The 13,833-nt window shown below is 33.6% G+C and overlaps 1 protein-coding gene and 1 long non-coding RNA gene across 44 annotated transcripts; one reads left to right on the top strand and one right to left on the bottom strand.

Annotated features, from left to right (window-relative positions):
- LOC107619280 lies at nt 424-5,633 on the top strand. 15 transcript variants are annotated; one of them, XR_002353444.1, is made up of 10 exons: nt 425-611; nt 787-877; nt 951-1,013; nt 1,240-1,439; nt 1,636-1,972; nt 2,343-2,570; nt 4,327-4,416; nt 4,623-4,731; nt 5,101-5,210; nt 5,346-5,633. It is a non-coding gene; the product is annotated as an uncharacterized LOC107619280 (long non-coding RNA). The 15 variants fall into 15 exon arrangements; XR_002353442.1 differs by lacking the exon at nt 1,240-1,439 and adding an exon at nt 1,090-1,185 and having other exon boundaries at nt 427-611; nt 951-1,008; nt 5,346-5,632; XR_002353440.1 differs by lacking the exon at nt 1,240-1,439 and adding an exon at nt 1,090-1,185 and having other exon boundaries at nt 427-611; nt 5,346-5,632.
- LOC107618127 (DNA repair protein RAD51 homolog B) lies at nt 6,810-12,377 on the bottom strand. 29 transcript variants are annotated; one of them, XM_021110588.1, is made up of 13 exons: nt 12,065-12,376; nt 11,834-11,885; nt 11,336-11,716; nt 10,752-10,905; nt 10,559-10,627; nt 10,312-10,471; nt 9,764-9,921; nt 9,554-9,654; nt 9,264-9,315; nt 8,200-8,344; nt 7,960-8,070; nt 7,567-7,701; nt 6,810-7,122 (listed from the first exon to the last, which is right to left on the bottom strand). In XM_021110588.1, exons 8-12 carry the CDS (start codon nt 9,652-9,654, stop codon nt 7,598-7,600), a joined length of 513 nt encoding a protein of 170 aa, XP_020966247.1. In that variant the 5' UTR covers nt 9,764-9,921; nt 10,312-10,471; nt 10,559-10,627; nt 10,752-10,905; nt 11,336-11,716; nt 11,834-11,885; nt 12,065-12,376; the 3' UTR covers nt 6,810-7,122; nt 7,567-7,597. The 29 variants fall into 29 exon arrangements, 21 of the variants coding, with proteins under 21 accessions (XP_020966247.1, XP_020966249.1, XP_020966258.1 ...); XM_021110590.1 differs by having other exon boundaries at nt 10,559-10,620; XM_021110599.1 differs by having other exon boundaries at nt 10,752-10,813.

The following is a 13,833-nucleotide window of genomic DNA, read 5'->3' as shown; positions in this document are numbered from 1 at the left end:
AATAAAATTAAAAGCAAGTAGTCTTTTACAATCGTTTGTTAACTTTGCAAAATCTCAGTTAACTTTGCAAAAACTCAGTTCAATAAACAAATAAAAATTATAAGAAGTGACAATGGCCAGAATTTTTAATGAAATCTTTTTATGAAAACATACACTGGTATTGTGCATCAAAAATCGTGTGCAAAAATTCCTCAATAAAATGGAATTGTTGAGAGGAAGCACCAACACATACTAGCTGTTACAAGTACTACAAGAAAAAAAATTTTTAGCGACAAACTTTTAGCGGCAATAGTATTATTGCCGTAAATTTTCTTCTCAAAACCATTTTTAGTGGCAATTATATATTTGTCATTAATACTATAGATTATAATGGCCATTTCAGCTATTGCCACTAAAAAAAGCTAAAATTTTAAAAATAAAAAAACTAAACCATAAAACTCGAAATCATCACTCTCTATGCCTCGCCACTCTTCCTCACACAAACAACTCTCTCAGTGCCTTATTCTCTATGAGAAGTGATAACCACGCCATCTTAATCGCGTTTTGAATCCTTTTCTTGGACAAACTTGTGTTGATTTCGATTAAAATCTCAATTGCGCTCTAGTAATCAGGTATATAAATTCCTTAATTCTCTCTCAATTCTGATTCTTGTGCTCCCAATTTGTATTCTATTACATCCTTTTTCCATATCTCTTATCAATTTTTAGTTTTATCTAAGTTAACTTTTCTCCCACATTGGATTCTACTATTCTTAGTTTTGATCCAAATCGCATGCACTTATTGCAGGTTGAACTCGTCATTCAGTGATTTAGAATCAAAATTTTGAGGGTTTTCTTTGCTCAATAATTCAGCAATGCGTTATCGGTTTTAAATTCTGGTAATTTGATTTATTTTTTTGACTTTATCATTTTTTCCTACTATTTTCTAAACTTCTTTAGAATTCATCGCAGTCGTGGAATCCGCCATCAGTGTTGAACACATCGAGCTTATAAAGGCCTGGCACATCTTGTAATGTACATCACTGTAATAGTTTATTTTCTCATGGCAAGAACATAAGATAATTGATATTTTATTTGTGATTGTTAATAGTTTGGACTACCATATGCTTGGAAAACATATAAGGAAGTGTATAATGAAGTTCTGCATATTGGTTCTGCTTTAAAAAAGGCCTCTTATATGAAACCTGTAAGTGAATGCTTTTAAAAGATTTTCATTGTTAATTAGAAAATTATTTTATAGGTAATTATAAAAATGTTCATATCAATAACCATGGAGATAGAAACAGAAGGAAGTGGTGATGAAATGAAGAATTCATCATGTTCCGCACTTGATTTATATAGGTTATTGAAGAGATTCATCTAAGAGGTATGAATATGGTAGCTTATAGATTGGAGTCTTGGCTACCATACCGTCATCCTATAAAATTTTTATTACAATAGGTATGTGTGTGCTTTTTATTTGGTTTTATATGAGCTTAGTTATAGATAAAGCAAGTGTTTTATGTGACTGTGACAAATTTTGGTAACTCACATAATTTGAAATGGGATATCTTGCATGGTATGAGGTGCTGGTTTGTAAACACTAAAAATCTTGCAAGTGTGCTGGCTTTTGCCTAACTCTAGTTGATCTTCTCAGGCATGTGTTAAATGTATGGTGAGATGTTGATTTTCTAATGATGCATGTGGGTATGCAATAATTCATAAAGTGATTCTTGGACCAACTGTCAGTGTGGAATTATGATTCTGATGAGAATGTTGAGAGTGGTAGTAAGGCTGTGGTGGTGGAGGAGAATGGGAATCATAGTGGCGGAGGGAATGGGAATTTGAGCTTGAGTGGCGGTGTCAATGGTGGAGATCAGAAAGGGAAGAAGAAAGGGATGCCGGTGAAGAATCTCATGGCCGAGAGGTGGCACAGGAAGAAGCTTAATGATAGGTTGTACATGCTTAGGTCTGTTGTGCCAAAGATTAGCAAGGTTTGTGATTTGTGAAGCCTTTTGATATTTGGACTATTGAGTGAGAATAGTAGTTAAGCTCAAGAAGAAGCTTAATGATAGGTTGTACATGCTTAGGTCTGTTGTGCCAAAGATTAGCAAGGTTTGTGATTTGTGAAGCCTTTTGATATTTGGACTATTGAGTGAGAATAGTAGTTATAATTGTTGATTTGTTTAAGTGTTATATCAATTGGCTGATGTTGATGCCTTGATGTCTTGTTGAATTACTGGTCACATAGATGTTCATGACAAGTTCTAGCTTAGATTATGCTGTTAATTAGTTAATGCATTCTTTTGATGTGTTAAGAATTTAGGGATTATTATACATTCTAATGTATTTCATTGTTCATAGATGGATAGGGCTTCGATACTTGGGGATGCAATCGACTACTTGAGGGAGTTACTACAGTGGATTAATGATCTTTACAATGAACTGGAGTCAACTCCACCTGGCCCTTCGCTGCAATCTTCCACCACCAGCCTTCAACCTTTGACACCCACGCCGCAAACCCTTCCATGCCGGGTGAAGGAAGAACTGTATCCTGGTGTCTTGCCAAGCCCCAAAAATCAACTTGCAAAGGTAAATCTTTTATCACCTCGTTGCAAGATACTTGGTTGACAGTATAGCTTGTTGCTTGCAAAATTGTTACAATTGGAACCACGTTTATCTGGAGCTCACAGGGACAAAAAGTTGCACATGGATGTAAATTTTGTGATGATTTAGAGCATGGAACTTGAATGAATATTTTTTTTTGCATGAATTACAACCAACCTGCCAAAAATATTGAATTGATAAATTTGCATAAACATGTCATTTCAAATTTCTGCTAATGTGTGATACATATGGATTATAATATAAAATTTCACATGCCTAGCTGCAATAAGGGTTTCTAAATGTTGTGATGCATTTCCTAAAAGTGCTGGTATACTATCTATGAATGCATGATTTAAAGAGCTAGTGAAATTTGATGATGCATGAAATAAATCATTATCACTCTCTAAACTACATGCGGGAGTACTAGTTGGGCTAATTTTTTTTTATATTGGTTAAATATATGTGTAATACATTGTTATTGGAAAATTATGTGTTTTTTTTTCATATGGTGTTTTATTCAAATCGTACGGTCCGATTTGTTTGATGAAAAAAATAAATTACAACTCGGAGGGTCCGATTTGCTTAAAGAAAAAATTAAACTCCAAATCGGATGGTACGATTTGTATTTTTTATTTGTTAAAATAAAATTCGAACAGTCCAATTTTAACATTAAAATTTTTTTATTTTCGAAATCACAAATCGGTGCCTCCGATTTGTGTCATCCCATAGCCAAATAAAACACTCCTCTGCTCACACCATATTGATATACACCATTCTCTCTCCCACACCAAAAATCAAAAGCGTACTAGTTGCAATATGAGAATTGTAATTAGGTCACAATGATTGCGTATGGACAGTGGCTTGATCAAAGAGCCTGAATTATTCGAACTAATAGCATGATCATTTTAGATAGTATCATGAATGCACTTCTGTAAGTTAGATTGAGCAGGCTTTGATGTTACCTCCATTGAGATTCAATTATGTTTGTATGGAAAATAATATTCATAAAAAAACACATTTCAAGATAGAAAAACTTCTTTGTTTCTTAAGTCCAACCATAAGTATCCTTTGGCTCCAGATTTAAATCCTAATAAGATGCATTTTCTAGCCCTTTGGTCAAATTTGTGCTTTCTTTGTTGTTGTTGCGTGCCTTTTGATTTATAAGTGAGTGAACCTTTTCTTCCTTTATGTGCATGTATGCAATCCCCTCTTCAATTTGTTTTCTTTTCAATATGTACAACCCATCCTCAACATCATTAGTGCCAGTCATCTCCAAACTCTTCTGATCTTGAATCTTACAAATTATGTGAGTGAACAAAAATTGACAACATAGTGCTTCAGTGGCTTTTGATACTGAGATCAGGTTAAAAGAAAAGAAGGAACATAAAGAACATTGTTTAGATAGAAGTTGTCTGTGAAAAACAAAGTTTCACATATAGTGGTGACTATTTGTGAACCGATTGGCATCTTTACTAAAATTGGTTTTATTTTTTGAAAAGATGTAAAGTATTTTAAAGAAAATGATACATGGCAGTGGCCCCTGTATCTGTGACCCAATCATGTGGTCCTAATGCATGATTTGACACTGATAAAGCATGGTAGATACCTGGTGATGGTGCACAGACTATAGATGCCAGTATTTCATTATGAGCAACATTTTCATGTTGTTGAAACAAGGTCATTAAGACCTCTTTTTTTTTCGCAAAGAAGAGATTGTCTAATCTCTTACCATTTGCCGTAGGAGTTAAGGTTGTGACATCCTTTTCTTCAAATTCGAGCTTGCTCACAAGCTGATATCGTCCCTCAAGCTTCACTTGGTTCAATAATAATGGTAATGAAGGCATATATTATTAGTTGTATGCTTTATATATTTTCTAGGATTCTTTAAATTTTTTATATGTATAAATTAAAGTTTCCAAACGCTAAGTAGTTTTTTATTTTACACATATAATCTGCATAGTTTTCTATAATAATATACGCTCATTTTTCAACTATTTTAGGTTGTAAAAAGCAAGTTCTTATAGCTAGCTTGTATAGGTTTATTTGGCTGCAGGGAGTGCAATGAATAAGGGTCAGGCAGAGAGAAGAGATTGCTAAAGTTTTCCTGAGCATTAAAGAATTGTACTGACAAAAATATTTAAAAGAGGTAGAGACTATTATTCAAAAAACAACTGTTATGATGTACACTTATCTCTACATTTTTAGCAAGAAAATACCTAGCTTAGTGTTGATTCTCTATGATGCTGGGGTAACTTTTTTTGTAAGTGGATATGAAAATTTTTGTTTCAATGTATTACTTAGGATTATGGGTAGCTGTTGGCCTACTGTGTCTCCCTGCAATTTAAAACTGCCTCTTTTATATCTGTATTTATTGATTTTTATTCAGTTTAGAGACTCTTTGCCATCATATATCATGCTGAGATAGTGTTTGATTTATTTAGTGTGCCTTAATTTTTGGTTTATTGTGTGTTAGCTCATATTTGAGTTTATTGCTAACAAAAAGGTACTTTTCAAGTTGCTAGCAATTTTAGTTGCCTTAGGAGAACTGTCCTAGATGAGAAGCTTAAATGCAAGGAATACTCTACTGCAGCATTGATTGGGACCTTGCTTTACCAAAATTTTCAGGTATCTAAAATTTATATTGTATCCTATTTATCTATATGTTCTCATCCTAATATTAAGTTATAAAGATTCTTGTATATTTTTTCTTCACATTTATATCTCTTTCTTTGGGTGATGTTGTTTGGTTTATTGGTGTAGGATGGGCTTATTGACTTCCTGAAGACGATCCATCTATTGATTTCTTTGAAGGTTACACAGAAGTGGCAACTTCTTAGGAACATTGAGAGTTTGTATGCTTGTGGAGGTGTGAATTTGTAGTATTATATCTATATATATAATTATGTTATGCATCTCATTTTAAGTGTGAAATTTATCAGGAAAAAATTTTCTTTAATGTAATTATTGAGATTTGTCATTGGAATACTTTGTGGCTAGTTTGTTCGAGCAAAATTGTATTTTAAGAGTTGATATTGAACAAAATTTATAATAAAATTTGTTATTATGAATGTAATAGAATGTTTCATTTTGTTGGAATTATGTATTATTTTTAATAATAAGTGTTGAAAAAATAATTTTGAAATTAAAAAAATAGGAGGTTAGTGTGTAACAACAATAATTATAATTAAAAAAAGACTTAAATTTTTAGCGGTAATAACAATAACAACTAAAAATAAATAGCATGAAAATTTTAGAATTGGTTTTAGCGGCCATATAAATTGCCATTAAAAGTTGTAGCTAGGATTTTTGCGGTCATTAAAAGGGTCTTTATCGGCAATTGTTATAATTGTCACTAAACCTTTTAGCAATAAAGTATAAGACGGCTAATGTCTAATTGCCGGTAAAAGTATTAGCGGCTAATTTTATTACCGCTAAATACAAAATAAAGGGCCACTAAAAGTGATATTTCTAATAGTGAAGGGCCATTTTATTTCACTCCAACATTCCAAAATGCTTTTGGAATTTTGCTATATATCTCTCATGCTGTTCACATTATTAATCGAATTTCTTCAACTCTCTTATAAAATTAATCACCATATCAAGTTTTTTATTCATCACTTCCTAACTTATCGGACTTAAAGGTTTTCGGGTGCTTAGCCACAACTAGAAAATGGATTAATACAGACAGATTTACAGACGAATTTAGTCTTTATTACAGACGGATTTTTGGTTACCGACGAAATTACCGACGGATTTTGTCCCTCTGTAAAAGCCCCGTCGGAAATTATTTACCGACGGATATTTTTTCCGTCGAAAAATTACAGACGGATTTTTACAAGTTACCGACGGATTTTCCCTCTGTAAATTTTCTATCCATTTCCCAAAGGCGACGAACTTTCCGACGGATTTTCCGTCTATAATTACAGACGGATTTTCCGACGAATTTTCCGTCTGTAATTACAGACAGATTTTTCGACGGATTTTCTGTCTGTAATTACAGACGAATTTTCCGACGGATTTTCCGTCTGTAATTACAAACGGATTTTCCGACGAATTTTCTGTCTGTAATTACAGACGGATTTTCCGACAGATTTTCCATTTGAAAACCATCTTACACTCTGATTACAGACAGAAAATCCGTCTGTAAATACATCGGTAAGGTAAAATATTTTTTTTTAAAATTTTTCTATTACAAAAATAAACCTGTTTCATACAAAATAAATATAAATTTAATAAATACAAATTTTTATTGATGGTATAAATAGAAAAACACACCAGTGAGTACAAAACGCTTTCTTTATAATAAGAAGCAATTATTTCCATACAATAATACAATCTAAATACATTAGATGACAAATAACTACTAGTGGACTCATCAAGATTCAATATCCTAATTTATGGATAGCTTCATTCTTTCTTGAACTTCTTAGTGATGATGGCAATATACTTGCTTCTTGAGATTCTTGGTCCATCAAAATTATTCGCTGCTTCCCACTTTCTGAGCAGAGGATGTCTACCTTACTATATCCGATCTACACTGCAGTTATTAGAAAAAAGAACCAAAAAGGAATTGTTACCACTGCAGTTACTTTTGATTAAATTTCAAGTATCTGCCTGCAACAATTTGGAACTCTTCCATAGATTTCTCAAGGTTAGTTCTTTTTAAAGATCATGGACGCTGCCAAATAGCAATAGCAGATTTGGAACATGTAATGCACACAATGCAATAAACCAGAACAAGTCTAAAAGCAAGTGATTCATATTCAATTCAGTGACTGGATACTTTATACAAGTCTTTGATCAATTAAGCAATCAAGAACTGTCATTGAGTTGAGGAAGAGAAGAGGCCTCAATTCACAACAATTATATGAACATGAAAATGCAATGTCTGAAGAGAAAACAACATAAATGAATCAATTAAATAAAAAAAAGAAAACAGTAAGAATTGAAGTAGAAGATGATGATGGAGAAAGAAGAATACCTCTTCCCTATGTGTTGCTCTCTCAACAGCATCAAGGTTCCTTCTTGAAGAAGCATTCTTCCTTGCCACCACACAATCCACAGAAGCAGAAGCATGATCTGATGCGAATCCAATTCCAGGGCCACACCATATATCCTGAAGTGATTCAATTCAATGCTCAACAAATTCAATGCCCAATCTGATTCGTTCTTCCTCTTGACTTGGTGCCATATTCAACAAAGTGTTTAGGAATTCTGGGGGTATTTCATTTTCTATCACCATACAACTCAGTGATAGAACTTGTTTCAATTCCTCCTAGTAGAAGAAACCATATTGAATTATGACACTTCATCAATGAAAAACACAATCCATAAAATCCACTTGTAAGCAATGTCTTTATTAGAGATGTCTCACCTTCCAATATCTTGTCAAGCTCTCTTGATCCAGTTGTTATCTGGATGATCTCCATCCGCTGAGCATGGAGCTGGCTCGCACTAGTAAAACCCATAGGCACCAACTTAGTAGCTGTCAATAAACAAGCATCAGAAGATCAGTAAGGCTTCACAATTAATGTGCTTATAGCTGATGCTCTTGAGTGTTGAAATTGAAGAAAATACCGTATTAGCAAAGTAAAATATATCAGGAGGTGCATACCTGCTTCAATAATCTTGTCAACTTTAGCCTCACTGATACCTTTAATTTGCAACAGATCCTTCCTAGGAGTGTAAGCAACAGATTCAACAGTGCAAATACCTGCATCTTTAAGCTTCTTAATGTCTAAGGCAGCTATGCCTGATGCCTGTGTAAATAGTAAATACCCGCATTAGGGACTTAAACAGTCAAATCATCACCTACTGTAATCACTAAGCTGTAAATTGAAGCACCAACAATATAATATCCTAGGGAAATTCCAAAATAGAAAAAAGGTGATTAGTGACCTGAAGCTGTTCAATAGGGAAAGTGGGGATTACAAATATAGTCTTTTTGAAGCGTGGGGAGAAGAGAGAGAAGTGGGGGATGAAAGTAAGAAGTTGAATTCTACACAGTACACAGGCAAAAAATCAGACAAAGCTTTGAAGAGAGGAGAAGGAAGAAGAGGTATGGAAATGACGAAAGAGGTTGTTGCAATTTTTGAAGAGTGAAGACAGAGTTTTATGATGATTGATTTCAAACAAAATAAACATTAGTTTGCAGATTTTGCTTCCTTTCCATATAGAAAATGAGCATAAAAACATTAGTATTCTGTTTTCTACATTTCAAATTTTCTATTACTGATTATGATACAACTTAATTGGCATCTATCAGATCCTTTTAGTTTATGACTTTATACAACATAAATTATATTCATCTACATTCTTATAGACCAGAATCCCAAAATTTCAAAATATTAAAAATGATTAAGTATTCATTACCCGGCCCCCTCCATCTCAAACCATAGATAAGCACAAATATCCCAGTCAACCATTGAAGAATAAGCTGCAATCTCAAGCCCAAAGATTTATATATCTCAATCCATAAAGCATGTAGATTCAAACAGCGAAAAATGAAAAGCTGAATAAACAGAGTTAAATAAGAAAAAGAAATTATCTGAATAATGAATGAAGTAGCAAATAGAATACCGAGCTATATGGTGAAAGAGTGAGATAGCAAAGGAGTTGGAAGAGCAAATAGAATACCGAGCTATATGCTAAATAATCAGAATTTAGCACTCTTAGTACCTTGTCTGGATGAGGAAGGAGGCAAGACCCAACAGAAAATGAAACCTCTGACCTATCAACATAAGCAAACATGAAACAACAAAGAAACATATGTTTAAGAAAGGCCCAACAAGTCTAAAACCATGAAAGAGAATCAGATAAGATATAGTTTGGTCAGTAGCTGACCGAATTGCAGGGTTGAGCTCAGAAGAAGAAAAAGAAGAACAAGGAAGCACGGCTCTCACACCCAACATCTAAAACAACACGTGAGAGGTGAAATCTTAAAGCAAATATTACACAATGTATATTACCAAAGAAGAATTTGATCTTTGAGTCTTTGAAGCTTTAGCAAGTTGCGATCTTGCTTGTGCAGTTGCTGCATGAGACTGCTCAATGTTGGACCCAATATCATCTAAAAAAATATAAACTCTCGGCATCAGATCAGATGAGAAGTTCTGGACAAATAAAAAACTTGGGATTAAGACGGAGATGTACTCAATTAGAATAGAGGTGAAAGTTACCAATCATAGCTCCCTGTTCATGCACAAGCACAGCAAGATCTTTAAAAATTTCATTTACTTCACCAATTTGCTGCTGAATTTCTTGAATGCCTTGCTCTCTTTCTTCAATGATAGCCTCATTGAAGGCAATCTCATTATCTAAAAACAAGACCTCCTGCCTGCAGCAAGATAATGCAATATCTCAATTCAGTTCTCTTAGAAGGAATAGAAGAATTGATAGTGAATTAAGCAAAAGTAATCATGCTCACAAAATCTAATATTTTAAGATGTAAACAGATAAGACACAATAATTATGCAAAGCAGTAAGTCAGAATAATTACAAGGCCTTGTCCAATTCATGAAACAACAATTTTCTAAATAGCAAGGTATCCAATAAAAGCTATGATTAACATAAAAAAATTTCTAAATAAATAAGAGGAAAATATTACTACACTTGAAGCATTACACAAACATAAAATAAGGCAAATGAAACAAAATGGAGATAATGAAGCTGCAGGATACTTGTTTCTGCTATAAAGGAACATTATAACTCTGCCATGTTTTCTCACCTCAGATTTTATCCCCAGTACTAATGAAGCTGCAGCAGCTACCATTAAAATAATCAAGGTCAGATCCCCACTGTCGATATCTTCGAATCTGTACATTCACTAGATCCCCATCAGCAATTGACTCAGCAGCACGAGCAATCAGGTTCATGCGTTTTACCCCCTGGTCATCCTTACCAGCTAAGCTTGGTCTATAATTAATATAATTAAAAAGAATAAAAATAAAGTAAAAGAAAATGGATTAAAGAACCTGGATAAGAAGTGGAACAAGATTTGGATCACTCATGCTAAGACTAATCCTCCAATTGAGTCCTATACACTTTATTTCTTTGCAAGGTAAGCACAAAATATGATACAAATTGAAAATGAAAAAAGAAATCAAAAGAAAATGAAAAAAGAAATCAAAATAGATACAAATTGCAAAGTGTTATATATCATAATACCTTTATGATATCAGCTTTGTCCCATACACTCATTATACCTTTCTGAGCAGCCTAGATTGAAGCTGCAAATATCAACACAAACTAGATTGAAGCCATTATATACATGTGCCTCTTCAACAATTTGCTCTGCAAACTCCTGAGGACTCTTCTTACTCTGTCATGTTGCAGTATTTTCATTTGTTATAAATAAATATGTTAAGATTACGCGATGCAAATATGTAATGGATGATATAAATAACTGTTTAACTGTTATGATAGTATAAATAGTTAGTTCCCTTGTACATTTCAGTTTTCTAGTTCATTACTCTATGAATCTAAGAGAATTATCTCTCACAAGCTCTATTTTTCTCGGCTTCTTCTTGCACTCATGAACTAAATCACCAACATTTCCTCAGTTTACGTAAGATATATAAATGAAGTTATTAGATTATATTTGAAATTGGTACCATATGAAAATAGTCACATGAATTTTCAAAGCAACAAGATCTTAAGAAACAAAGTAACAAATTATATCAGAACAAAAACCAGCATTTAAAAGAGAAATTATATCATTTTTTCAATTGAAGGGCGCAATATAGATTTACCTCAACAAGGACCTTTGCCTTCTTTGATTTAAGATCAACAGAATCCTTCTCAGATTTTATTGAAGCTAACTTATTCTTCTGTTTCACCCTTCTCTGAGCAGCTGCTTCTGCCTCTTCATCTTCAGAGATTCCAGCTGCATTAGAAAATTCTGTTATGCTTTTGATTTTCAAATGCGTTCATTTCCTAGTTTATTTCATTTTTCTAAACTCAACCACAGAGCTCCAACTCCACATGCACAACTTTTCACCTCCAACATATAAGAAAAATAATAGACTAATACATAAAAATAGAATTGAAATGTATCTAAAATTAACAAAATCCTCCATGTCATCTTCCTCTTTAAGTTCATCATAACCTTCTACATACTCTATCTCTACTTCCTGTTTAATAACCAAAAACGAAAAAAGAAATTAAATACAAGGCAACATATTGTTCAAGTAAAATTTCAAACAGTTTTGCATGAAACATATATGACAACAGAAAATGCAGATGCATACCTCCTCCTCTTCCTCAGCAATAAAAATGAAACTAGTCAATGCATTCAGGAACCTTGATTTCACGAACAAGTTTATAAGAACACAAAATAAAAAACTATAACCGTTACAAGTTCTTATCATAGAATAGGAAATAGAATCATAGTGATGGAACATATGATAATATAATTAGAGTTAGAGATGGTATTGAAAGAAAGAAAACAGCGATGAAAGAGAAAGGAGATTAGGGTTAACTGCATAGCTGAGGCAAGATCGAAGAGAGAAACACAGTGGAAAAGAGCAAACATGGCGAGATCGAAGAGAGAAACGCACATTAGGGTTCGAAAGGGAGCGATGCGAGCAAGGCCGACGGAAGGGGTGCGACGAAGAAGAACCGGGAAGGGGTGCGACAGAAGGGAGTGATGCGAGCAAGGCCGATGGAAGTAGAGTGCAATGGAGGTTCCGTGAGACGGCGGTGCACGGCTGATAGCGCCGCCGATGAAGCATTCAGAGGGATGAGTGAGGAATCGCGAGAGTGTAGTGTGAAATGAAGAGATAACCGTGATCTTCAAATCTTTATTCTAATATTTCCGACGGAAATTTTAAATTACAGACGGATTTTCCGTCTGTAATAATTTAATAAAATGCGTATTTTGTCTGCTTAATTACAGATGGAAAATCCGTCTGTAATCATTTCGCGAAAAAAAATTAATTTTTCCGACAGAATTATAGACGGATTCTCTTTTCCGTCTGTAATTTATGCTAATCTATTTTTTTTGTTTTTCGACAAAAAAATTCCTCTGAAATTTCGTCTGTATTTCAGTGGGATAAAATCCGTCGGAAATATCCGTCTGTAATAACTAGTTTTATAGTAGTGAGCATTGTAGATTGAAACTTGATCCAAGAGCACGAAAGTGCACCTTCTTAGGATTTAGGGAGGGACCGAAAGATTTGTTTTACTAGATATGCATTCAAGAGAAATATTTATGTCTCAAAACATTCATTTTTATGAAACTCACTTCCCTTTTAATTTATCAATAAGACCGAGGTTCCCTTTGCATCACAAAAGAGTAACATTCATGCATCTAATTCATTCATTTACGATGAAGCAATCACTAGTCCACGCACTACACATATTTTGCATAAAACACACATTGAAGTCCCTAATGCACATATCCCCGAATCTTTAGTTGATCCATTTGTTGAGTCATTAGCCACTGTACTAATTCACACCCATATGCCGCCTCATGCATTACTTCCCGATTCTCAATTACCACCATGACGGTCCACTAGAGAAAAGAAAAGACCAGCTCACTTAAGAGGATTTCCAGTGCATGAACACTACAACGGAAACAATCTCACGTTATCCCATCTCACAGTTTGTAGCTTATAATGTACTTTCTAATTTTCGTAAGTCCTTCTCCTTGGCCATCCACTGATAATGAACCAAAGTGTTATGAAGAGACAACAGATCATGTTCATTGGGAAAGTGCTATTAAGGACAAATTCAATGTTCTTCATCATCTTTAAACTTGGCAGCTCACTCCCTTACCAATTAAAAAAAAAATAATTGGGTCCAAGTGGGTGTTTAAACTTAAACATAATCTCCACGGGACCATTAAACAGTACAAGGCATGTCTAATGGCTAAAGGCTTTACACAAGTTTCAGGCATTGATTGATGATAATCATGATATTATTTATAAAATTTAACTACAAATATAAATTAAATTATATTATTTATGAAATTTAATTATAACTATATATAAAAATATAACGAACTCGTTCTTTTTTCCAGCATGTTGTATTCCTTTATAGTTGGTCGATTGTTGAATTTCTTTTTCATGTATATACCTGATTGATAAAAGAAATTATTTAGATAATACAATTACACACACGTCACATATATCACACATATCATCACATATGTAGGATAAGATTTTTTTTCCCCTCTTCACGATTGATTGAGACAATTGAAATGAGCTGTCTTAATAAAATGTATGTCAGATACAAAATATGGGTATCT

This window comes from Arachis ipaensis, chromosome B09 (genome assembly GCF_000816755.2).
Source record: "Arachis ipaensis cultivar K30076 chromosome B09, Araip1.1, whole genome shotgun sequence".
NCBI lineage: Eukaryota > Viridiplantae > Streptophyta > Magnoliopsida > Fabales > Fabaceae > Arachis > Arachis ipaensis.
This window is presented reverse-complemented; position numbering and strand designations above follow the sequence as displayed.